The sequence below is a fragment of the Microcaecilia unicolor genome, chromosome 1 (assembly GCF_901765095.1).
Source record: "Microcaecilia unicolor chromosome 1, aMicUni1.1, whole genome shotgun sequence".
NCBI lineage: Eukaryota > Metazoa > Chordata > Amphibia > Gymnophiona > Siphonopidae > Microcaecilia > Microcaecilia unicolor.
The window spans coordinates 472,770,783-472,796,199 of record NC_044031.1 but is presented as its reverse complement, the minus strand read 5'-3'; the positions used below and the strand labels follow the sequence as shown (position 1 = coordinate 472,796,199).

Sequence of the window (25,417 nt, the reverse complement as noted above, 5' to 3'; positions counted from 1 at the left end):
CTGGCGCCAGTTTGAGGCTTGTTGTGTTTCTAAAGCAATCACACCCATGCGGGCTTCTGTCTCGCCGATAATTGACTTTTTGCAGGATGGTATACAAAAAGGCTTGGCCTATAATTCCCTGCGTGTTCAAGTGGCGGCCTTGGCATGTTTTCGGGGGAAGGTCACTTGGCTCTCCCTGGCTGCGCGTCCGGACATTGCACGGTTTCTTAGAGGGGTGCTTCGGCTTCAGCCTCCCGTGCGGGCCCCTTGTCCGGCTTGGAACCTGGGGCTAGTATTAAAGGCTCTTCAGTGTTCACCCTTCGAGCCGCTGAGGCGAGCTTCGGAGAAGGGTGTGACTCTAAAGCCGGTCTTTTTGGTGGCCATTACATCGGCGAGACGGGTGTCTGAGCTCCAGGCACTGTCCTGGAGACCCATTTCTGCAGTTCTCAGAGTCCGGAGTAACGGTACGTACTGTGCCTTCCTTCCTGCCTAAGGTGGTTTCAGTGTTTCACTTAAACCAGCCTATTTATCTGCCCTCCTTTACTAGGGAGGAGTTTCTGGAATCTTTTGGGCAGTTGCACCTTCTGGATGTACGCAGGGCTCTGTTGCAGTATCTGCAGATGTCTAATGCTTACAGGACCTCTGATCACCTTTTTGTAAACGAACCTTTTCCGTAGATGGGAAGCCGGTAGAACAAGAGGACATGAAATGAGATTGAAGGGGGGCAGACTCAAGAAAAACGTCAGGAAGTATTTTTTTCACCGAGAGAGAGTGGTGGATGCTTGGAATGCCCTCCCGCGGGAGTTGGTGAAGAGGAAAACAGTAACGGAATTCAACATGCGTGGGATAAACATAAAGGAATCCTGCTCAGAAGGAAGTGATCCCCAGAAGCTTAGCCGGTGGTGGGAGGCAGGGCTGGTGGTTGGGAGGTGGGGTTAGTGCTGAGCAGACTTATATGGTCTGTGCCAGAGCCGGTGGCTGGGAGGCGGAGATAGTGCTGGGCATACGGTCTGTGCCCTGAAAAAGACAGGTACAAATCAAGGTAAGGTATACACAAAAAATGGCACATGTGAGTTTATCTTGTTGGGCAGACTGGGTGGACCGTGCAGGTCTTTTTCTGCCGTCATCTTCTATGTTACTATGTTAACAGGTCCTCGCAGAGGGTTTCCAGCGTCTAAAGCCACTATAGCCCGTTGGCTTAAGGAAGCCATTTTTTCTGCATATCTGCTATCTGGTCGGCCTCCGCCTGACGCCTTTAAGGAACATTCCACAAGAGCGATTTCTTTCTTTTGGGCTGAGACGGGAGCACGCTCTCTTCAAGAGATATGTAGTGCAGCTACTTGGGCTTCTAAGCTCTCTTTTCCCGTCATTACAGGCTGGATGTGGCTGACAGGAGGGACGCGCGTTTTGGAGCACAAGTGCTTGTGCATGGTGTGGCTTGTTCCCGCCCTATTTAGGGATTGCTTTGATACATCCCATTCGTAATGGATTCATCTGCTGCTGATGACAAGGAAGGGAAAATTAAGTTCTTACCTTGGTAATTTTCTTTCCTTTAGTCACAGCAGTTTGTGTTCAGTTTTTCCTACAGACATGTTTCTTCCTTCATTGGGAGAAGTTGGAAAACAGTCTTCAGGATTTCTGTTCTACTACAGGAGGTTGAGTTCGTCCCTCCTTTGTGTTGCTCCTGTTCTGGGGCGTTCATTCGCTGTGAGGAAAGTTCATGTTATATGCTACTTTGCGGTTTAACACTGCTTTGGAAGCTTCAAAATACTGAGAGGCAGATGGAGCTTGCCGTCCTAGAGGCACTATGGTTTTCAGTGTTCTCTATCTCCCCTTGCTGGTAGGTGGACACAACCCATTCATAATGGATTCATCTGCTGTGACTAAAGGGAAGAAAATTACCAAGGTAAGAACCTAATTTTCCCATGTTTGCCTGATTAGATTTACCCTGCAGACCACAATTTATGTAACACAAGAGTTTAAAAAACAAAACACTAAATGATTTTCAATTCTAACACGTAAATATTGTGTTGTTTTAAATGTTAGAACTTATGGAATAATATAAAATGACTACTTTTTGACAAGCGGATTTACTTTGCCCCTTCATGACGTCTTAATCACTTTATCTTCTTTCAGCATTTCATGTTCTTTTCATGACCATCTGCTTTTGGAAAGGGCGGATGCACAGATGGGTTGAAGAAGAGGTGGCGATTACTGTATTTTAGGCCTTTTATTCCAGATGGTAGCTTAATTTGCATATTTGTCTTGTTCACAGGACAGTCGGCCCAACATGTCAAGACCTCTGATTACCAGATCACCTGCATCTCCATTAAACAATCAAGGCATCCCCACTCCGGCACAGCTCACCAAGTCCAATGCACCTGTGCACATTGATGTGGGTGGGCATATGTACACCAGCAGTCTGGCAACACTCACTAAGTACCATGACTCAAGGTAATTTTGTATTAAATTGTGGCATCGGGTAGTGAGAGATTTGGGGGTGGAGCCTTGTGGGAAGGTTTCAGATTTCTTCTGTGATGATTTTTGCTTTCAGTCAAATTTCTTGTTCTTCCACATCCTACTTGAAAATCTTTATTTTCTGTGTGTTGTTAACTGTTGGTAGAGTGTGGTTATGATTATTATTAGTTTGGCTTTATTGCTGAATCAGTGGCTTGGTTAGAGCACATTACTTTGAACCTAGAATCCCAGCTTCAATGCCCCCTACATAGCTAAGGATTTGTGAAAAGTAACTTTGCAAATTCAGTCTTTTTGTTGTCTTGTGACCTTTTTTTCACAAGAGTACTCCTAACATAAACCCTCATGCAATTTCAATGTTAAAAAAATGTATGCAAAGAACTGTAAGAAATTGTATAACTTAGCAGAAATGCTCCTAGAAAGTAAACATTCAACAGCATGTAAACAGACACTGTTCTGTATGTCAAACAAAACAGGAGGTTCTTGAGCTGTTTGTACAAAAGTCAAATCTGAGTGGAGTGGAGTGGAGTGAACTGGACTTCCTTTGGGAACCAGAGGGAGGACATCAGCAACCTGATCAGTGAAATCTAAATTCTTTATTGTTCTGCTAGACCAATCCAGACGAGTGGATTATGTCCTCATATCCATCATGGTCTTTGATAAGTTTGTGGCATTCAAAACTAGTGTATGTAAAAAGATTTTATTTTATTTTTTTTAAATTAGAGGGGACTCTGAATTCCTCCAAGCTGCTTTGCTCCAAGCTTGCCAGGTTAGTAGATTTTTAAATTTATAAGGGGACCTTTTTTTTTTTTTTTTTTAAAGATACATGCTTTCCCCTGCTCTTTTAAAGGTTGGCTTTCCAAGATCAATAAGATTTTTAAGTGTAGTTGAACAGCTCAGCAGTGGTGCTATGTACCATGATATATAAAAGACTGGTTTGAATTTCTTTCTGGAGCTGACCAGGCTCAGCATTATAGACCTAATGCATTCTAAAGAGGTCTAGAGGGGTGGGGGGGGCTGCAGTTAGCAGACCAAAATCAGCTCCCTAGAGGGGTGTCTTCCCCCTCCCACCTCTAGTCCCACTCTGCATCCTAGAAAGTTTTCATTGTCTGAATAAGACATCTGGTCTGCCAGTGCTTTAACTAAACAGCTGCCTCATGCAGTGTCATCTGAGGTCATATATATTTCATCAAAACTAGATGTTTTGAGCCTTTGAAAATGTGACTAGGGCAGGAGCTAGGGATTATTGTTTCTTGCATTTTAGCATCAATTTTTGCTGTCACCAGTCCAGTCTGCCCAGAAAAGGAGTAAGTGACTGAGGAGAAGAGTGAGGGAGAGTGGTAAGTGAAAGAAGGAGGGTGGGGGAGATAAGAGGAGAGAAGGGCTTGCAAAGGGATATGTTGAAGACAGAGAAGTTGATGCATGCCTTATGAGGAGTTAGGGGAGATAGATGAGGAAGAGAGAAGGCTATGCAGGAGAAAGGTGGAGAAAGAGAGAAGGCTACATATGCAAATAGAGTGGTGGGAAAAGGGAAGAAGGCAAGGAAACAGTAAATGATTGGTTTATGAAGAGAGGTGATAGTCCAAATAAAAGTTAGTTGTTGGAAGAAAAAAAAAGAGACCATAAGATAATGCAAATAGTTTAATCATTCTTTTACATTTAAAGCTTGGCATACAGTTTTGACTCACATTGAGGCATATTTTTAAAGCACTTAGCCTTCCAAAGTTCCATAGAAACCTATGGAACTTTGGAAGGCTAAGTGCTTTGAAAATATGCCTCTTTATGTGCTAGTTATCTCTATATATAAAAGGCACCACCAACGTTCTAATGAAGCCTCAAGCCGGAACTTTGAGGCAGTCTAGATATCCGGTTTGCCCAGCAGTGTCTACCCCGCCCTCGCGTCACAACGTGATGACGTTGAGGGCGGAGCAGACACTGTTGGGCAAACAGGATATCATCTCCCCTCTCCGCGCCCATTTTGACGGAGCGCCATCGACGACCTGCAACACATGGACGAATAACATCGCCCCGCACAACGTCGGAGGGAGGGAAGGACGCAGCCAGGAAACCTGAACGTCGGAGGGAGCCAGCCTGCTTGCCTCAATGTCGGAGGAAGGGAGCCAGCTTGAACATCACAGTGGGAGGGAGCGCCACGACCCTGAAAGGCAGAGGGAGGGGGGCACTTGAACCTGGAGGGGGGAAGGGGGAAGAACAGGAAAAAGGGGAGGGGAGGGAAGATAGGGGGGAGGGGGAAAAAGGGCGGCAGACGGAGGAGCCACGATCCTGAAAGGCGTAGGGAGGGGGCCATGACCCTGAAGCTGGGAGGGGGAGGGGAAGGACAGGGAGAAAGGGAACACGGGGGAGGGGGGAACAAGGGCGGGAGACGGAGGGGGGGGGGCCCCTGTGCCACACTCTCATTCTCTCGCACGCACTCTCACACAGACATTCTCACTCTGTCACACACACACACTCTCACACATTCACTCTGTCTCTCTCACACACTCACTGTCTCACATACTCTCTCAAACATACACACTACGATGGGGAAAAAGGCCAGGAGACAGAGGGGCCACGATCCTGAGGGGGGGGGGGGGGCCACGACCCTGAAGCTGGGAGATGTGCTGGAAACAAACATGGGACGGGGAGGGAAAGGAAAGGGGGGAAGGAGGGCGGCAGACACTCATTCTTTCTCTCACACACACACACACTCGCACATTCATTCTGTCTCTCTCACTCTCACACACACTCTCTCAAACATACACACTACGATGAAAACCTTGCTAGCACCCGTTTCATTGGTCTCAGAAACGAGCCTTTTTTACTAGTTACATTATAAAAACGATTTTCTAAAAAAAATTCCTGAACTAACTTTGCGTTTCATTACTCCACCTTAATGGTGACTTTCCTCAGCTGAGAGGTGCCCACCTCTACCACCGGCTGCCTTTCAGGTGCTGTGGAGGACTTGCAGCTCATCTGCATATCCTTACAGCCTTCTCTGGGGTGACACCCAGGTCCACCCCGATCCACTCAGGGCCTCCGCTCTAGGTGCCCAGCTCTCCCACCAGGTGCTGTGGAGGACTTGCAGCCCTTCTGCATTTCCTCACAGCTGTATCCGGGTTGACTCCAGTTCCACCCCGATCTTCCCAGGGCCTTCTCTCCAAGTGCACAGAGTTTCCAGGTGCTTTTTGGCTAGGATCAGGCGACCCTCAGGGGGAGGAATGCTGGCTTTGGCCTAACCCCTGGTAAGCCTTTCCTCAGCTGAGAGGTGCCCACCTCTACCACCGGCTGCCTTTCAGGTGCTGTGGAGGACTTGCAGCTCATCTGCATATCCTTACAGCCTTCTCCGGGGTGACACCCAGGTCCACCCCGATCCACTCAGGGCCTCCGCTCTAGGTGCCGCGCGCTGGCATTTTTCTCTTTGTATCTAATCTTTTTCCAGTTGCTAAAGTACCTTAATCGTTTATGGCCCCTATTCACATTCTCTTCCTAGCTCTGTCCCTTCCTAATCTTTTCCCTCACCCCCTACCTCTCTCCGCTACAGAAACTCACTTCCCATCCATTGACTTCATCACCTCACCTTCTCTCCTACCCTCTTCCTCCCTCTTGGCTTTTAATCTCTGTCTCTTTCTTCCCTCCATTTTGCCTTCCCCATTCCACCTAAATACCTCTCGCCTTCGACGCCTTCGTGGCCACACCTCTCCTACTCTCCTCCGCTCTCTTTTACTCCTTCTCTTACTCTCAGCTGGTGACATCAATCCCAATCCTGGCCCTCCTCACCAACTATTATCCAAACTCTACAGATCTCACCGTGACCTCTCTAACCTCATCTCTATTCCTCTACTCCCCTCCTCTCCTCTTCTCTGCCCTTCTCTTGCGCCTTATGGAATGCCCGCTCTATCTGTAACAAACTCCCCTATATCCAGGACCTCTTTATCTCGCGTCACCTTCATCTGCTCGCCATAACAGAAACCTGGCTCTGCCCTGATGACTCTGCTTCAGTTGCAGCCCTGTGCCATGGCGGTTATCTATTTTCACATACTCCTCGCCCTGCTGGCCGTGGGGGGCAGTGTTGGACTACTTCTCTCTCCCTCCTCCAGATTTCAACCCCTTCCTCCACCTCAATCTCACTGTTTTTCCTCCTTTGAAGTCCACGCTATCCGCCTTTTCTCTCCTCTGCCTCTTCGAATAGTGGTCATTTATTGTCCCCCTGATAAGTCCCTTTCATCCTTTCTCAGTGACTTTGACGCCTGGCTTGCCTTCTTCCATGATCCTTCCTCCCCCTCTCTCATCCTTGGTGACTTTAATATTCCTGCTAATGATCCTTCCAACTCTTATATTTCCAAGTTACTCGCTTTAAAGTCGTCCTTTAATCTCCAACTATGCTCCACCTCCCCCACTCATCAAAATGGTCCCTGTCTTGATCTCATCTTCTCCTCCAACTGTTCACCTTCTAGTTTCCTTGCCTCTGATCATCCCTCCTCTGATCACCATCTTATAACTTTCACACTTAAATCTCCTCCCTCCCAGTCCCGTCCTATTCTATCTAATTTATCTAGGAATCTTCACGATATTGACCCTTCATCTCTATCCTCCCATGTTTCAAACCTCCTCCCTACTGTGGCACCATCCACGTCTGTCAACGAGGCTGTTTCTTCTTACAATACTCAATACTCTATCCTCTGCCTTAGACACTCTTGCACCTTTGATGACCCGCCCTGTAAGGCGTACAAAACCCCAACCTTGGCTGACTTCTAATATCCGCTACCTGCGTTCCTGTACCCGCTCCGCCGAACGCCTCTGGCGGAAATCTCGGGCCCTTGCTGATTTCTTACACTTTAAGTTCATGCTGACCTCCTTCCAATCTGCTCTTTTACGTGCCAAACAGGATTATTATATCCAACTGACCAACTCTCTTGGCTCTAATCCTCGACTTCTCTTCACCACATTGAACTCTCTCCTCAAGGTGCCCCCTCCCCCAACTCCCCCTTCATTATCTCCTCAGACCCTTGCTGAATTCTTTCACAACAAGGTTCAAAAGATAAACCTTGCTTTCTCTACCTCACCACTAGTCCGTTCCCCTCTCTCTCCTTCCCCTCATTCCCTTTCCTCCTTTCCTGAAGTTACTATTGAGGAAACTACACTTCTCCTTTCTTCCTCAAAATGTACCACCTGTTCCTCTGATCCCATTCCCACCCACCTTCTTAATGCCATCTCTCCTACTCTTATTCCTTTTATCTGTCACATTCTCAACCTCTCACTTTCCACTGCGACTGTCCCTGCTGCCTTTAAACATGCTGTGGTCACACCTCTCCTTAAGAAGCCTTCACTCGACCCTACTTGTCCCTCTAATTACCGACCCATCTCCCTCCTTCCTTTTCTCTCCAAATTACTTGAGCGTGCTGTTCACCGCCGCTGCCTTGATTTTCTCTCCTCACATGCTATTCTTGACCCATTACAATCTGGTTTTCGCCCTCTCCACTCAACCGAAACTGCGCTTACTAAAGTCTCCAATGACCTATTACTGGCTAAATCCAGAGGTCAATATTCCATCCTCATTCTTCTTGATCTTTCCGCTGCTTTTGACACTGTCGATCACAGCATACTTCTCGATACCCTGTCCTCACTTGGATTCCAGGGCTCTGTCCTTTCCTAGTTCTCTTCCTACCTCTCCCTCCGCACCTTTAGTGTTCACTCTGGTGGATCCTCTTCTACTTCTATCCCTCTGCCTGTCGGCATACCTCAGGGTTCTGTTCTTGGTCCCCTCCTCTTTTCTATCTACACTTCTTCCCTTGGTTCATTAATCTCATCCCATGGCTTTTCCTACCATCTCTATGCTGATGACTCCCAAATCTACCTTTCTACCCCTGATATCTCACCTTGCATCCAAACCAAAGTTTCAGCGTGCTTGTCTGACATTGCTGCCTGGATGTCTCAACGCCACCTGAAATTAAATATGACCTAAACCGAGCTTCTCATTTTCCCCCCCAAACCCACCTCCCCGCTCCCCTGTTTTCTATTTCTGTTGATGGCTCTCTCATTCTCCCTGTCTCCTCAGCTCGAAACCTTGGGGTCATCTTTGACTCTTCTCTCTCCTTCTCTGCTCATATCCAGCAGACCGCCAAGACCTGTCGTTTCTTTCTTTACAACATCCGTAAAATCCGCCCCTTTCTTTCCGAGCACTCTACCAAAACCCTCATCCACACCCTTGTCACCTCTCGTTTAGACTACTGCAATCTGCTTCTTGCTGGCCTCCCACTTAGTCACCTCTCCCCTCTCCAGTCGGTTCAAAACTCTGCTGCCCGTCTCATCTTCCGCCAGGGTCGCTTTACTCATACTACCCCTCTCCTCAAGACCCTTCACTGGCTCCCTATCCGTTTTCGCATCCTGTTCAAACTTCTTCTACTAACCTATAAATGTATTCACTCTGCTGCTCCCCAGTATCTCTCCACACTCGTCCTTCCCTACACCCCTTCCCGTGCACTCCGCTCCATGGATAAATCCTTCTTATCTGTTCCCTTCTTCACTACTGCCAACTCCAGACTTCGCGCCTTCTGTCTCGCTGCACCCTACGCCTGGAATAAACTTCCTGAGCCCCTACGTCTTGCCCCATCCTTGGCCACCTTTAAATCTAGACTGAAAGCCCACCTCGTTAACATTGCTTTTGACTCGTAACCACTTGTAACCACTCGCCTCCACCTACCCTCCTCTCTTCCTTCCCGTTCACATTAATTGATTTGATTTGCTTACTTTATTTATTTTTTGTCTATTAGATTGTAAGCTCTTTGAGCAGGGACTGTCTTTCTTCTATGTTTGTGCAGCGCTGCGTATGCCTTGTAGCGCTATAGAAATGCTAAATAGTAGTAGTAGTAGTAGACTTTGAGCCTTACTTTTGTTAAAACACTGTAAATATTACTTCATTTTGTTCCTTTTTCACGCACTCCCTTCCAGCCTCCAATCAGATCTAGACAAGGTACAGAGAAGGGTAACACAAATGATAAAAGGGGATGGAACATATTCTAAAGAAACGGGATAGAGTTCTTGGAGAAGAGATAGGATAAAGCTATGGTGTGGTGTGCTATGGTGCTAGACAGTTGGATTGTAGAACGCTGCACTATTCGATATTCTCACTGATGCTTTTCAGCATCTATATTGCCCCCTCATGTCTGTTTGATTTAGGTATTTGGAATGTCTATGGCTCGTTTAACTGCAGATGCATAAATGTTAAAATATGACATGACATATTTGCAGATGCTATTCAAATTTTAGTATATGTGACTGTCTCTGGGAAAAGATAACTAAAGTAGCAGATTCAAAATATTGAGACTGGCCAATTTCTCATGTCATAGGTCCATAAGCAGTCTGAAAGTTACATGTTTGAATTTCTGTAACTTTTTTTTATTTTTTCACATAAAAGGATGGAGTTTGGACTGTTCATTACAAATTGTTTAAGTACATAAGTGTAGCCATACTGGGACAGACCGAAGGTCCATCAAGTCCAGCATCCTGTTTCCAACAGTGGCCAATCCAGGTTACAAGTACCTAGCAAGATCCTAAAACAGTACATTCCTTAGCGTATGCAGCAGATGAATCCAGGAACTGGTGGATTGTGTCCATCTACCAGCAGGTGCAGATAGAGATTACAAAGCTAAAGGCAGTGATACCAGACGGTCAGTTCCTCCTTCACTTCAGTATGTCTCTAGCTCTGGCAGGTGGTAGACGGTGTCTCTGCAGCTCCTGGATTTGTCTCTTGGGCCTGCTCCTGGGCCTTTTGGCCAGTTGAGCTTAGGGGGGGTGTGGGCTCTATGCCAACTTTTAGGTGCATACCTAGTGGCCTGGGTCCCTGCCTGACCCTGTGGTCCCTTTCCTCCTAGAGTTTGGACTATTGTTTGGGCTGTAGCCTTCCTCACTAAGCAACAGCAAAAAAAAAAACCTCTAGTCTGTTATCAGCTGTTTAAAAAAAAAAAAGAGCAATTCGGGGCACAGGCTCTGCAGCTACAACAGGACATCAGGCTGCTTAGAGGAGCCTTGGGGGCAGCATCTCTGGAGTCACTGTGTGTGTATGTGTAGCCTGCTGAGCCGATTTGGTGGCAGGCTTGCCTGGGATTGCCCAGTATTGGCGGGAAGTCTGGCTGTGCGTCTCCGGTGAGGTCATTTTTTTCGGCCATTAGGGAACGTGTGGGATTGGCGGCAGAGGCCACAATAGGAGGCTCAAGTTGTGGGCAAGCGTTGGTGGCAGTGGGGATGTGTGTTAACGGATGCACAGAGGCACAGGCAGGCACCAGGGATTTCTTTCTCTCAAACAGGATTCCCGCTCTGAGGTGTCTGATGCACGTGCCATTTTCTTTTGGCGCCTCCTGATGTGGCTCCCGCTTTCCGGCTGTTGGCTGCGTTGGCGGCTTCGCCTCTGCTATGGAGACCCCTTCAGGCTTTGTACCGACCTCTCCTGATTCAGGGGAATTGTTTTGTGCCCAGATTTTGTCGTCCTTTTTCTCCACGTCCACTGGTTGAAGTGGCTTTTGCCCCCTCAGCATTTGTATGTAGCCTGCCCCTTTTGAAGGTTTCTTCGGTTACAGTAATGGCTTTGCTACCCTCTGCGGTAGATCCGGTGTTCCAGGAGAGGTAGCTAGGTGCTGTATTTGGAGGTTAGGATCATTGGCATCCCTCTCTGGTTCCTTCTCGATAGCTTCGGGCTCGGGAGTTTTTACATCCATCTCAGGTGGATGGGTTCTAGACGGCAAGGTTTTCCAGAAGGAATCTGATGGTCCTTCGGCAGTGCACCTTGTTTTTTGGGATGCACACCAGCCACCCACCCACCCAAAGCAATCCCTAATTAGGGTGGGAAGTCACCACTCCCCGAGACAGAACACAAGGTCCTTTGCCCACACCACGGGGGTGGCCAGAGCCCGACTCTGAGTCCCTGTTGAAGAAGAAGCCAATGCCATCTTGTTCTCTGATTGTACAAGCACCGCCTGGCCAGCAACAAGTCCTGAAAGGCTAGAAAACAAACAGCACCACAAACAGGTCCAGGCAGGAGATCGGCCACACCGTCTCCCGTAAAATCCACCGCCCTGGAGGCAGAAGAAGGAGGCAGCCCACTTTTCGGACTTTACCTACGGTGAGCTCTCTTTTTCTGCCGTCTTCTGGTTTCAGCAGAATGGTTATTCTGCACCAGTGCTTCAGTTTGGCCTCAGGTAGAGAGCTCCGGAGGTAGATTTGATGGTGTCCCATCTGGACCCCAAGGTGCCTTCTTTCTTCTGTCATCGGAGAGGGAGCGATTTGGCAGGGCTGGTTGTTCAGCTTCTTCTTTAGCCGAAGGACGTTCTTCAATAATGGTTCTTCCATGGCCTCTCTGTAGCAGAGTTCTTTTTGGATTGCTTGCCACCGGGGTCGTCATTCTGGTAGCTCTGGATTGGCCACGCCACCCTTGGTATGTGGATCTGGTGTGCCTCCTGGTGCACCTCGGTTTCGAATTCCGCTTGACTCTGTGCTCTTCCTTCAGGCTCTGTTACACAGTGGAGTATCCCTCTTGCTTTGGTCTTACGACCTGGGTTTTTTGAGAGGTTGACTCTGAGAAACAGAGTTCTTCAGATACAGTGACTTTGTATGTGGTCCACTTCAACTGCGTATTCTCGGCTGTAGATGATTTTTTGAGGCATGGTTGGTCTCTATTGTGGGCATCTGTTCCTCAGTGATTGATTTCTTTCTGCAGGACAGGTTGCAGAAGGCCTGGCCTCGCCTCTAATTTGCTTCATGTGCAGGGGACGGTAGCGTGCTTCTGGGATAGAATGTTGGGCTCTTCTCTGGCTTTGCACCCGGATGTGGTGCATTTCTTGCAAAGTGCTTTGCTCCTCTGCTGCTGCGACCTTGTTCACCCTGAAACCTCGTTCTTGTTCTCTGAGCCTAGCTTAGGTCTCATTGTCTACCGAGCATTGCTTCGGACTCCTTTTGATCCTTTGCAGAAGGTTTCACTTAAGAGCTTACACACAAGTGGTGGTCTTGGTTGCCAGTTCTTTGGCACGCAGAATGTCTGCATTTTTAGCGCTGCCATGCCGAGCTGCTTTTCTGCAATTTGCTGACTCTGGAGTGACCTTGCATATAATTCCTTCTTTTCTTACTGGATTTGGTTTGGCTTTTCTTCATCAGCCTCTTTCTTCCCTCCTTTCAGGAGGGGGATTTTCATGCAGAGTACGTGGTGCTTTGTCTTCTGAATGTTCGGAGGCCGCGGATGTTGCATGTTTTTCAGCGTTCTCATCTCATCTTTGTCCTTCTTGGTGGTTCTTGCTGTGGGATGGCGGCCTCTGATCCTGCTATTTCTCGTTGGATTGCAGATACTTTGTTTCCATGGATTTTTTTTGGTAGGTCGCGTCTTGTTGGTGGTGTTGCAGGCGCGTTCCACGAGGTTGCTATCTACCTCTTGGGCGGAAGGGTGTGCTTTCACTATTTGGATGTTGTCTTTGCAGCGGCTGTTCTGTCTCGGGGAGTGGTGACTTCCCACCCTAATTAGGGATTGCTTTGGAACATTCCACCTGTTCCTGGATTAATCTGTTGCATACGCTAAGGAAGATAAAATTATGCCTTACCTGCTGATAATTTTCTCTCCTTTTGTAGCAGCAGATGAATCCAGGATCCTGCCCTCTGTCAGCTGTGATTGTTTTGCCTGTCTGTTCTTTTCCTGGTCTTCAGTTTCAAAAAAAAAAAAAAAAAAAAAAGGGGGGAGGGGAGAGAGAGAACTGAAAAGATTGAAGAAGATTTCATCTCAGTCATGGTTTCTGTAAGTCAGGCTGACACATTTCTGTTATGGTTTGGTTGGTGAGGAAGGCTTCCTGGTTTCTTGGCTTATTCTGCTTGGTGATGACATATACTGAAGTGAAGGAGGAGCTGACCGTCTGGTGTCGCTGCCTTCAGCTTTGTAATCTCTTATCTCCACCTGCTGGTAGAGTGACAGAACCACCAGTTCCTGGATTCATCTGTGGCATTATTTGTTTAATGTGGGATTTGCTTCTGCTGAAGCCTTACAGCAAGCCTTCTGTTGCTGTAAGTTAAAGTACTAGACTTGAAAAATCTTGTTTTTTTGTGGTGGTCACTTTGGCTGAGAGTTAGGGATTTTTTAGTGACCGGACCATCCTATAGCAACTTTTTAAAGCGGGTAGATCTACGTACTCTAGTTTTTTCTCCCCCCCCCCCCCCCCCCCCCCCCCAAGGTGTTATCTGATTTCTGCCTTAACCAGTTGGGTATCCTGTCAATATGTTTCCTAAAGCCAACACACATAATAATGTATGTGTCTTACACACTTTGAATTGCAAACGTACCTTAGCTATCTACTTGGAGGGAGGACAAAAGACCATGAAATCCTCTCAGTTATTTTGTTTCTTACATTCCCAGTAAGCCTGGCTCTGTCATAGCTAATTGGATAATATATACTTGACAAAGCAAACTGCATGTCCTTCGTTTACACTCAGTCTTGAACTTAGAGATCATGCCAGGGCTCATATTGCTCAAGCAGTGGCTGTCTCTATAGCCCACTTGGTTAACCTTTATGGAGAAGATCTGCAAAGCTGTGCTATGGATTTTGATTAATATAGTTGCATCTCTTTACTGATTTGGTCAGTTTGTCATATATATTTTAAGGTTTAAATCCGTCTCCGTTCCCCTACCTTTCTCCTTCCCCACCCTGCCTGTTATTTTTCTTTTTTGGGCTACCTTATTAAATAGGCTTTTTTCAGTTTGTTTTATTTATTTATTTGTTGCATTTGTATCCCACATTTTCCCACCTCTTTGCAGGCTCAATGTGGCTTACAATACATCATGAATAGTGGAAATACATGAGAAGTAAACATTTAGTATTATAGGAGGAACTTGGATAATATGATAATGCTAAAACAAGGTATTAGTATAACAAGCAGATATTGTAGGACAATTCTGGATATAAGTGTGAGGGGTTCACATTTGTTGGTCTTTGTGGTATATCTTGTTAAAGAGATGGGTCTTCAGTAGTTTGCGGAAGTTAGTTAATTTATAGATCGTTTTTAAGTTGTGTGGCAGCGCGTTCCAGAATTGTGTGCTCAAGTAGGAAAAGATGGACACATGCGTTAGTTTGTATTTTAGACCTTTGCAATTGGGGAAATGAAGATTAAGGAATGTGCGGGATGATTTTTTTTAGCATTCCTGGGTGGTAGGTCTATCAGGTCTGACATGTAGGCTGGGGCATCTCCGTGGATGATTTTGTGAACTAGAGTACATATTTTGAACGTGATGTGTTCTTTAAGAGGGAGCCAGTGTAGCTTTTATCATGTTGCCAACCAAATTATTACAGAAACAGAGAAAATTTAGGCAGATAAACACCATGTGGCCTGTCTAGGCTGCCCATCCATTCCATCTACTCTCCCTTAGAGATCCTATGTACTTATCCCAAACTCTCTTGAATTCAGATACTGTTTTCATCTCCAGCACTTCCACCAGGAAGCTGTTCTACAAATTCACCACCCTTTCCGCGAAGACGTATTTCCTCAGGTTACTTTTTTAGTCTATCCCCTTTCACCTTCATCCTATTCCCCCTCGTTCCAGAGCTTCCTTTCAATTTGAAAGAGATTCTCCTGCGCATTTATGCTGCATAGGTATTGAATGTCTCTATCATATCTCCCCTCTACAGCCTTTCTTCCAGAGAATACATATTGAGATCTTTGTCCCCATATGTTTTATGATGAAGACCAGTTTAGTAGCCGCCCTCTCGACCAACTCTATCCTGTTTATATCTTTTTTGAAGGTGCAGTCTCCAGAATTTTACACAGTGTTCTAAATGAGGTCTCACCAGAGGTTTATACAGGGTCATCATCACCTCCTTTTTCCTACTGGCCATTCTTCTCCCTATGCACCCAAGCATCCTTATAGCTTCAGCCATTGCCTTTTCTGCCTGTGTGGCCCCCTTAAGATCATCACATACAGTCATACCCAAGTCCCGCTCTTCTTTCATGCCCTAAACTGTACTGTTCCCTCAGATTTTTGCAGCCCAAATGCATGACCCTGCGTTTTTTTTAGCATTAAATCTTAGCTGCCAAATTCCAGACCATTCCTCTCGCTTTGCTAAATCGTCTCCATGTTATCCACACCATCAGGAGTGTCTGCCCTATTGCAGATTTTGGTATCATCCACAAAGAGACAAACCTTACCAGATAGCCCTTCACCATTATCGCGTACAAAAATGTTTAAAAAATAACCAGACCAAGAACCGAACCTTGCTGCACACCACTGATAACATCCCTTTCCTCAGAAAGAGCTCCAATTACCACTGCCCTCTGTTGCCTTCCACAAAACCAGTTGCTATCCCAGTCACTCACTTTAAGGCCCATACCGAGGGCACTCAGTTTATTTATTAGCCATCTATGTGGAACAGTGTCAAAGGCTTTGCTAAAATCTAAATACACCACATCTAGTGCTATCCCTCGATCCAACTCTGGTCACTCAGTCAAAGAAATTAATCAGATTTGTCTAACAAGACTTGCCTCTAGTAAAACCATGTTGCTTCCGGTCCTGTAATCCATTGGATTCCAAAAAGTTTACTATTCTTTGTTTTAAAAGTGTTTACATTAATTTATTTAACCACAGAAGTCAGACTTATTGTATTTTATTTGTTACATTTTTACCCCACATTTTCCACCTATTTGCAGGCTCAATGTGGCTTACATAGTACCATAAAGGTGTTTGCCAATTCGGTTGATAACAAATACAAGGTTATGTTGTGGTCAAATGAGGTAGGTGTGAATCAGGCGTCATGGGGTTGAAGGGAATGAAGATTGTAAATTGTTCAGTACGATCATTGGTTATGCTGTGTTGCTGGGTGTGGGTATTTATGTTGGATCGGTGGTATAGGCCTTTTTGAAGAGATGAGTTTTTAGTGATTTCCTGAAGTTTAGGTGGTCATGGATTGTTTTCACAGCTTTTGGGAGTCCATTCCATAGTTGTGCGCTTATGTAGGAGAAGCTAGATGCGTAAGTTGTTTTGTATTTTAGTCCTTTGCCGTTTGGGTAATGTAGGTTTAGGTATGGTCGTGATGATCCGATTCTATTTCTGGTTGGTAGATCTATGAGGTCTGTCATGAATCCTGGGACTACGCCGTAGATAATTTTGTGGACCAAAGTGCAGATTTTGATGATGATCCATTCTTGATTGGGAGCCACTGCAGCTTCTCTCGCAGGGGTTTAGCACTTTCGAATCATGTTTACTATATATCAGTCTGGCTGCTGTGTTTTGGGTGGTCTGGAGTTTTTTTGTGAGTTGTTCTTTACATCCCGCATAGATTCCATTGCAGTAATCTTCATGGCTTAGAACCATTGATTGTATTAGGTTTCGAAAAGTATCCCTTGGGAAGAAAGGTTTTATTTGTTTGAGTTTCCACATTGAATAGAACATTTTCTTTATTACGGTATTTACTTGGCTCTCGAGAGTAAGGTTGCGTTCGATTGTGACACAGAGTATTTTTAGGCTGTCTGAAGTAGGGAGTGTGTGTCCTGGGGTGTTTATGGTTGCGGGTTTGTAATTGTTATGTTGAGATGAGAGGATGATGCAGTGTGTTTTTTCAGTGTTCAGTTTCAATTGGAATGAGTTTGCCCAAGAGTCCATGATGTTCAGGCCATCATTGATTTCATTGGTTATTTCTGTCAAGGCATGTCTGAAGGGAATGTAGATTGTAACATCATCTGCATAGATAAATGGGTTGAGACCTCGATTGGATAAGGACTTTGCCAGTGGGATCATCATCATGTTGAAGAGTATTGGTGATAAAGGTGATCCTTGAGGTACTCTGCAGGCTGCTTTCCACAGTGATATGTTTGAATTTGATTTTACTTGGTATGTTCTATTGGTTAGAAAGCCCTTGAACCAATTAAGTACGTTTTCATCAATCCCGAAGTGGCCAAGGAGTCTTAGAAATATATTGTGGTTGACCATGTCGAATGCACTCGACGTCAAATTGGAGAAGTATGCTTTTACCTATGGCTATTTCCTGCTTGAATTTGGCCAGGAGAGTGACTAGGACAGTTTCAGTGCTGTGGTGGGAGCGGAATCCTGATTGTGAGTCATGTAGTATTGAGAACTTGTCTGTGTATTCCGTAAGCTGTTTGGTCACCAAGCTCTCCATCAATTTTACTACTAGAGGGATGGCAACGACTGGGCGGTAGTTGGTAAGATCGTTTGTTTTTTAGTGTCTTTTGGTATTGGGGTAAGTAGGATGTGACCATATTCCTCGGGGAAGAAACCTTGTTGTAGCATGAAGTTTAGGTGGGATGTGAGGTCTTCTATGAATCGGCTGGGGGCGTATTGTTTAAGTAGATGACTGGGACATATGTCCAGTTTGTAGTGGGTGTTGACGAACCTATGAGTCGCTTGTGTAACTGATTCAGTGGTGAGTAGGTTGAATGTTGACCAGATACGGTCAGCTGGGTATCCGCCCAGGATTAGGTCCAGGTTGTCAAAGAAGTTTTCGATGTCAGTGTTGTGATGAGGAAGGGTGCTGCGTAGTTTTGTTATTTTGTCTTTAAAGTAGGTAGCCAGTTTGTCTGCGGGTGGGATGTCTGTGTTGGATGTGGTGACCAGGGGTGGTGTTTAGTAACTTATTTACGAGTTGAAATAGTATCTTCAGATCTTTGTTATCCGGTCCTATTTTAGTCTTGTAGTAGGCCCTTTTGGTTTGTCTAATTGCATATTTGTATTTTCTATGTATTTGTTTCCATGCATTGAGTGTATGTTAATCTTTTATTTTTTTCCATGCTCGTTCAGATTTTCTGGATTGTGTTTTGAGGTTTTTTTTAACTCGTCGTTGAACCATGGTATCGAGTTTTGTGTTCTTAATATTCTTGTCTTTAAGGGTGCTATTTCGTTTAGTACGCTTCTGCATCTATCTTCCCAGTGATTGAGATAATGTATGGAGTCAGTTCGTGTTGTCCATCCGTTGTCATATATCTGTTGCCAGAATATTTGTGGATCTATTTGCCCTCTCGTAGTGTAAGTTGTTTGTTCTGGTGTACGATTTAATCCCTTCTTTCGCCAATTTAGGGATAGGTTCAGTTTGTAGTGGTCGGTCCAAGGTGTTTCTGACCATTTGATGTTATTGATAGATTATGATCTTTGGACAGTTTGTGTGATAAGAGCTCTAGTGTGTGTCCCTTGATGTGGGTAGCTTGCATGTGAGGCCATTTGAGATCCCAGGACTGTAGGAAGTGTTTGCATTCGCGTGCATTGGTGGAGTTGGGGTCTTCTAAGTGAAGGTTTATGTTGCCTAGTATTAGTGTATTGGAGTTGTTTACACAAGTGTTTGAGATGAAGTCCGTGAAGATAGGCTGGCTTTCGTTCCAGTTACCAGGCGGTCTGTAAAACAGGACGCAGTTCAGTTGATCAATCAGGAATTGGTTTTGGATTCTGAGTGAAGCAATTTCTAGTTGGGGTGTTATGGACTTGGCGATGGTTTTGGTAGTGAATTGTGCTCGGTAGATTAGTGCTATGCCTCCACCTCTCTTTTCCAATGTGGTTCAGTGAGTGATTTTGTAACCTGGAGGGCATAGTTTGAGGATTATGGTGTCCTTTTCACTGTGGATCCAAGTTTCGCTGATGAAGATAAGATGGAGGTTTTCAGAGTTAATCCAGTCTGATGTTGTTTTGTTAACTACGGACCTAGCATTAATGTAGCCCATTTGGATATTTTGGTATTGGGCTGCTGGGTTTGATGTTATGTGGATTTTTGTAAGTTGTCGTTCGGTTGGTGGTGTAGGTTTGTGATTTTTCCTTCCATTTTGTTGGTATTGACCGTATTTAGATAATCTTCCTTTGATTCGGTGGGTATCAGTTTGGTGAAGTGTGGAGTGTTTGATCAGTCTTTGGTGGTTTTATAGGATGGGTATGATATTATATTCTGCAAGTGGGATGGATAGTGTTAAGTGGGTCAGTGTGAGGGAGTATATTGCTAGGAGTATTTTGATTGTATTCATTTTGCTGTCGATTTGGGATAGTTAGATTATTCAGTCAGATGCTCGAGAGTGATGTCCTTTTTTTTTTAATTCTTTATGTAGTCAATATACAATTAACCTTGCGAACATAAAACAGGCAAATAGTAAGTAATATTGATATTCTCATCCCGCATTAATCAAAACTTAAAAAGAAAAAAAATAAGGAAGAAGTATCTTATACAGGACAAGAAAATTAGAATTAACTAATCAATTAAAGAAACACAATTAGCCTTTCTTAGACCTCAAAACAACGAGGGGGGAGTGATAGAGTTAGAGAAATAATCAAAACAAGTAACATATACAGAAGTAAAAGCTGCCATTTCTCCAAATTATTTTCTACATTTACTTCAGTTGTTTCATTTCTAGAAACGATTTCAGTTGTTCTGGTGAAAAGAAATTATATTTAGTTTGACCTAATTTAACTACACATTTAGCCGGGTATGCCAAAAAGAAAGATCCCCCAATATCAATTGTCTTTTGTTTCAAAGCAAGAAACGCCTTTCTTTTCTGTTTTGTTTTGTCACGTCTGGGTAGATCCACAAAATTGAGCTTTAGAGTTCCGAAAGTAAAGTCTTAAGATGTTATTATAGTCTTGCTCAAAAACCAAAGAAATTATTAATGTGGCTCTATCCAATACTATTTCCGTTGATTGTTCCAATATTTCAGAGATATTTTGTAGATCAGGTATATTCTGTTCAGTACCTTGTAATTCCCCCTTTGGTTTAGGAATAAAATAAATCTTATTTATTGGAGGAATAGTCTAGGGGAATTTTTAATATCTCAGTAAAATATCTTCTTAGTGTATCTATCCTCCTTTCCATGTTATCTTTAAGAGCCACATCTTTAAAATCCTTAAGCGAATCTACTTCTTTCCTCAAAGTTGTCACTTGCTTTGTTAAATCTTCTTTTACAGAATCAACAGATGATTTTAAATCCTCAAACTTGGCATTTAAGTTTATAACATCACCTGAAGTTTTCTGCAGTGTAGTATTCATCCGGTCCAACATCACCCAAAGCGTTTCCAGCTCCGGATTTTTTACTGAGGGAAACAGAGTTCCATCAGCCCTCAGGGTCGTCTGTTGCGGTCCTGGGTCCTCGCTGGTTGCCCCTTCCGATACACTTCCGGGATCGGCGGGGTTTCCTTCCAGGGCCGCAGTCGACGTTGGACACGGAGGAATCCTCGAAATGGATGGTGGCGAAAGGGAGGTTTCCTCTCCCAGCAGGGAGCTCACTTCTCCGAGAACCCCCACTATGGGATGATCTTCCCTCTGAGATTTGGAGAAACCGGGGAAGTATGGAAGTATCGTTCCAGAGACGCTTGGGCCAGGGAAGACGTCAAGGTAGGCTGAGGAACAGTCCTTAACGCTCCCTTCCTTTTAGAATGAGGCATTATCATACAAAAGTAAAATGAATTTCCCAAAACGCTTAGAGCTCTCCAGCAGCCATCTTGACACGCCCCCCCTTTCATAGGTGAGAGTGATGTCCTGAGCGCAGAGCTCTATAGCTCTGGACACGGTTTTCTTCTTGTTCCTTCCTGTGAGCAGCTTAGTGCCGCGGCTCCGGCCAGAGGCCATTCGGGCCTCGCGCCGCGCCTCATGGCCACCGTCGGGCTGCTCCTCGCAGCTTTCTCCTGTCTCTCCGTGCGCAGCCTCTCCCCGCACGCTGTTTCTCCCTCTCCAGTTCTCTTGTGAGCGTGCCAGACGGGCGTCCAAACAGCCTTCCCGAATGCATGGCACACTCAAAGGTACTATCACCAGGTAAGACCACCGGGTGAGGCCGATGCAGCCGAGTCGGGCAGTATACTCAGCGTTCCCATCGATGCAGGATCCAGCCGCGGTTCAGCCAGGGCAGTGCCAGGCTATCCAAGGACAACGCTGACACCACGAGGCAGCAGGAGGCTTTGGGCAGTCTCGGGCAGTCCGCAGCATTGATCCGCTCGGTAGGAGGCCCCCCCAAGTACGCTGGGGGAGCCCCAAACTCAGCTTTGGCCTCAGCGTGATGGTCCGACCATCAAACGGTCCCATTCCGGTCATGCTCCGTTCGGGGTCTCTAGAGCTACAGTTCCGAGATCCTTCAGTCAGCGGCCATCCTGTAGTTCCCACCCCCTTCGTTACTTCCACTTTTGTGAAGAAGGGACCGCATCTGATCTTCTCCAGTCCTCTGGGACCACTCCCAACTCCAGAGATGCATTGAAAATGTCAGCCAGCTGAGCCACTAGAGCCTTCCTCAGATGTATGCCATCCGGCCCCATCGCGTTGTCTACCTTTAGTTAGCCAGCTCCTCTTGAATATAGTCCTCTGAAAATTGTTCAGGCACTACCACATTAAGATGTACTGGGGGCTGGAGGGAAGAGGGATAGTGAGATGTTCTCGACCCTGAGGAGTGAGGGGGCTGGAAGGAAGAGGGATAGTGAGATGTTCTGGACCCTGAAGGAGGGGGTGATGGAGGGAAGAGGACAGTGAGATGTGCTGGACCCTGAAGGAGGGGGTGATGGAGGGATGAGGACAGTGAGATGTGCTGGACCCTGAAGGAGGGGGTGATGGAGGGAAGAGGACAATGAGATGTGCTGGACCCTGGAGGTGGGGTGCTGGAGGTAGAGGGACATGTGCTGGACCCTGGAAGGGGGGGGGTGCTGGAGGGAGAGTTTCCTTTCCTGGCAGGCCCAGCAGAAGAGGGGCGATAGACCGGATTGTGGGTTGGGGGGGGGGGGGGGGGATGAAACAAATATTGGAGAGATGCTGAACCCACAGATGGAGAGAGGGAGTTATGCCAGGCCATGAGGGGGGCGAAGGAAGAGAGAGAGAGATTCTGGACCTGGGGTTTAGGAGGAAGGGAAAGGTAGGGTGGGGGACAGGGCATAGACAAGAGATGCTGGGCATGAATAGAGACAGGGACACAAGACAAAGCTGGAAAAATGGTGGTATAGGAATATGGAGAGGTGTTTTTGATCACAGGGGTAGGGATAGGGACACAGAGAGAAGATGGTGGCCAATGTAATGCTGATTTTAAAAAAGGTTCCAGAGTTGATCCAGGAAATTATAGACCAGTGAGCCTGACGTCAGTGCCGGGCAAGATAGTTCAGATCATATTCAAAAGCATGGATTAATGGGACGAGGTCAACATAAATTTAGTGAAGGGAAATCTTGCCTCACCAGTCTACTACATTTCATTGAAGGGGTGAACAAGCATGGATAAAGGTGAGTGGATCGATACTGTGTATCTGGATTTTCATAAGGCATTGACAGAGTACCTCATGAAAGACTCCAGCGGAAAGTGGACAGTCATGGGATAGGAAGTAGTGTTCTATCATGGATAGAAAACAGAGCGTAGGGTTAAATGGTCAGTATTCTCAATGGAGAAGGGTAGATAGTGGGGTTCCCCAGGGGTCTGTGCTGGCACTGCTGCTTTTTAACATATATTTATAAGTGATCTACAGATGGGAGTAACTAGTGAGGTAATTAAATTTGCTGACGACACAAAGTTATTCAAAGTTGTTAAATCGCAAGAGAATTGTTAAAAATTACAAAAGGACCTTACGAGACTGGGCATCCAAATGGCAGATGACGTTTAATGTGAGCAAGTGCAAAGTGATGCATGTGGGAAAGAGGAGCCCAAACTATATAGCTATGTGATGCAAGGTTCCACATTAGGAGTCACCAACCAGGAAAGGGATCTAGGTGTCATCATTGATAATACATTGAAACCCTCTGCTCAGTGTGCGGCAGCACCAGCTAAAAATGCAAATAGAACGTTAGATGATATTAGGAAAGGATTGGAAAACAAAAATGAGGATGTTATAATACCTTTGTATTGCTCCATGGTGCGACCGCACCTTGAATACTATGTGCAGTTCTGGTCACTGCATCTCAAAAAAAGATATATTGAAATTAGAAAAGGTACAGAGAAGGGTGATGAAAATGATAGAGGTTGGAACGACTTCCGTATGAGGAAAGGCTAAAGTGGCTAGGGCTCTTTAGCTTGGAGAAAAGATGGCTGAGGGTAGATATAATAGTGGTCTATAAAAGGAGTGGAGTGGATCTGGTAGACGCGAGTCGCTTGTTTACTTCCTCTTTCCAAAAATACTAGGACTAGGAGGCACGCAATGAAGCTACAAAGTAGTAAATTTGAAACAAATCAGAGAAAATATTTCTTCACTCAACGTGTAATTAAACGCTGGAATTTGTTACCAGAGAATGTGGTAAAAACAGCTTAGCTTGGTTTAAAGACTGCAGCGAACTGATGTCCGTCCCCCCCCCCCCCCCCCCAATGTCTAATTCTAGGTGTGACTGAATTGAGTGAGTGTATAGAGGGGGTGTGAAATGGATGAGTGGGTATATAAAGGTAATGATGGGAGAGGGGTTGGAATGTGAAAGTGAGGAGTTCTGCTCAGGGATGGGGTGATTTTCAGTATGTGGGGTTCACATTTCTGAGGGGGTAGGGAGAAAAAAGGGGGGTTGGCTATTTTATGTAAAAAATACTTGTCCATTGGTAGCGGCTACAAGGCAAGCCTATCACACTGATCAATATTTATGCTCCTAATAAGAGTTAAGGGGCCTTTTTTTGCAACATATTGGACCAATTGCAGGACTTTGTGAGAGGGCAGGTTATAATGGGAGGAGACTTTAATTTGACTCCGAATGCAAGATGGGATAATTCTAGGGGTAACGGAGATTATAATAGGAAACACAGGAAAGCTTTGATGAGTTTGGTTAAGGGATTGAAGCTATTAGATGTATGGAGACTACTTCATTCCTCAACGAAAAGCTATACTTTTTTACTCACATGCGGCGGGGACATATTCTTGCATAGACATGTTGTGGTGCCATTGTAGTTTATGGGAACAAACAGGGCTTTTTTTGTGGGGGTACTTGGGGGTTCTGAGTACTGGCACCTTTTCCATTGTCTGCTAAAATTGACCCAAGGACCCCAAGTTTTTATGAAAGAGCTCAGGCTCTACACACCAATTCTGCCTTGTCATAGGTTCTATGACTGGTTGCAGGGGCCTGGCTATTGTGGGGTGGATCCCTTAGTGATCACCCCACCCTTGAAGGGTGGTCTAGCATTTGAGTACCGGCACCTTTTTTGCTAGAAAAGATGCACTGGGAACAAGTAAAATATGCAGATATAGAGCCAGTGCACATATCTGATCATTCCCAGTGTGGGTGGAAGTGGTATTGGACGGTCATATGAAATGGGAGACTCAATGAATATTTATTAGGGGATAGATTGATTTGTGAGGATGTGAAGGATTTGTGAGGATCTTTTGGCTAATGATAACGGGGAGATGAATGATAGCACGTTAAAGCTGTGGTATGGTGGCATTTGGTGAAATGGGGAGCTCGGAGGGAAAAAGAATGAGCACAGACACATCTTAGGTTACGAGAACAACTCTCAGTATTGGAGCAGAGACATCGGAGGAACCAGAGTACTAAAGTTTGGAGGGAGTTAAATTATGTTAGGGCAGAGTTGGGTCATTGGCAGCTTGAACAGATAGATTTTAAGCGTAAATGCTTAAAGCAGCGCTCATTTGAATTTGAGAATAAATCATGGACGCAATTGGCAAAAATGTCAAGGGAGTGAAGAGCAGCTCAGGTAATACAACAAATTAGGGGGACGGGGGCAATTGTGCTATACGGATGATATGATTTGAGAACAATTTTATCAATTTTCTATGAAGTTATATGGACAAACAGAACCTTGTGAGGGGGGGGGGGGGGATTTGGATGATTATTTGCAGCAGGTAAATCTGCCGATTTTTGACTAATGATGAAAGAGTGGGATTGGAAAAACCCATTCAGGTTGCTGAATTAGGTCTGCAGAATGGGATCTTAGTTCTAAATTCTATAAAGTGTTTGGGAAAGAATTGATGGGGTTGTTAACTCGGGTAGATAATGGCCTATTAGAAGGGAATCAAGAATAACAGTACTTTTAAAACTGGGGAGAGACCCTTCACATTGTGGCTCAAATA

At 45.4% G+C, this 25,417-nt stretch overlaps 1 protein-coding gene across 3 annotated transcripts in view; it reads left to right on the top strand.

Moving 5' to 3' along the window:
* KCTD1 (potassium channel tetramerization domain containing 1) overlaps positions 1-25,417 on the top strand; it is a 233,902-nt gene that overhangs the window by 105,568 nt on the left and 102,917 nt on the right. For all 3 annotated transcript variants that reach the window (XM_030213693.1, XM_030213690.1, XM_030213684.1), the window contains exon 2: positions 2,255-2,433. In XM_030213693.1, the coding sequence (XP_030069553.1) occupies positions 2,255-2,433 (179 nt within the window). The remainder of the gene's footprint in view (positions 1-2,254; positions 2,434-25,417) is intronic.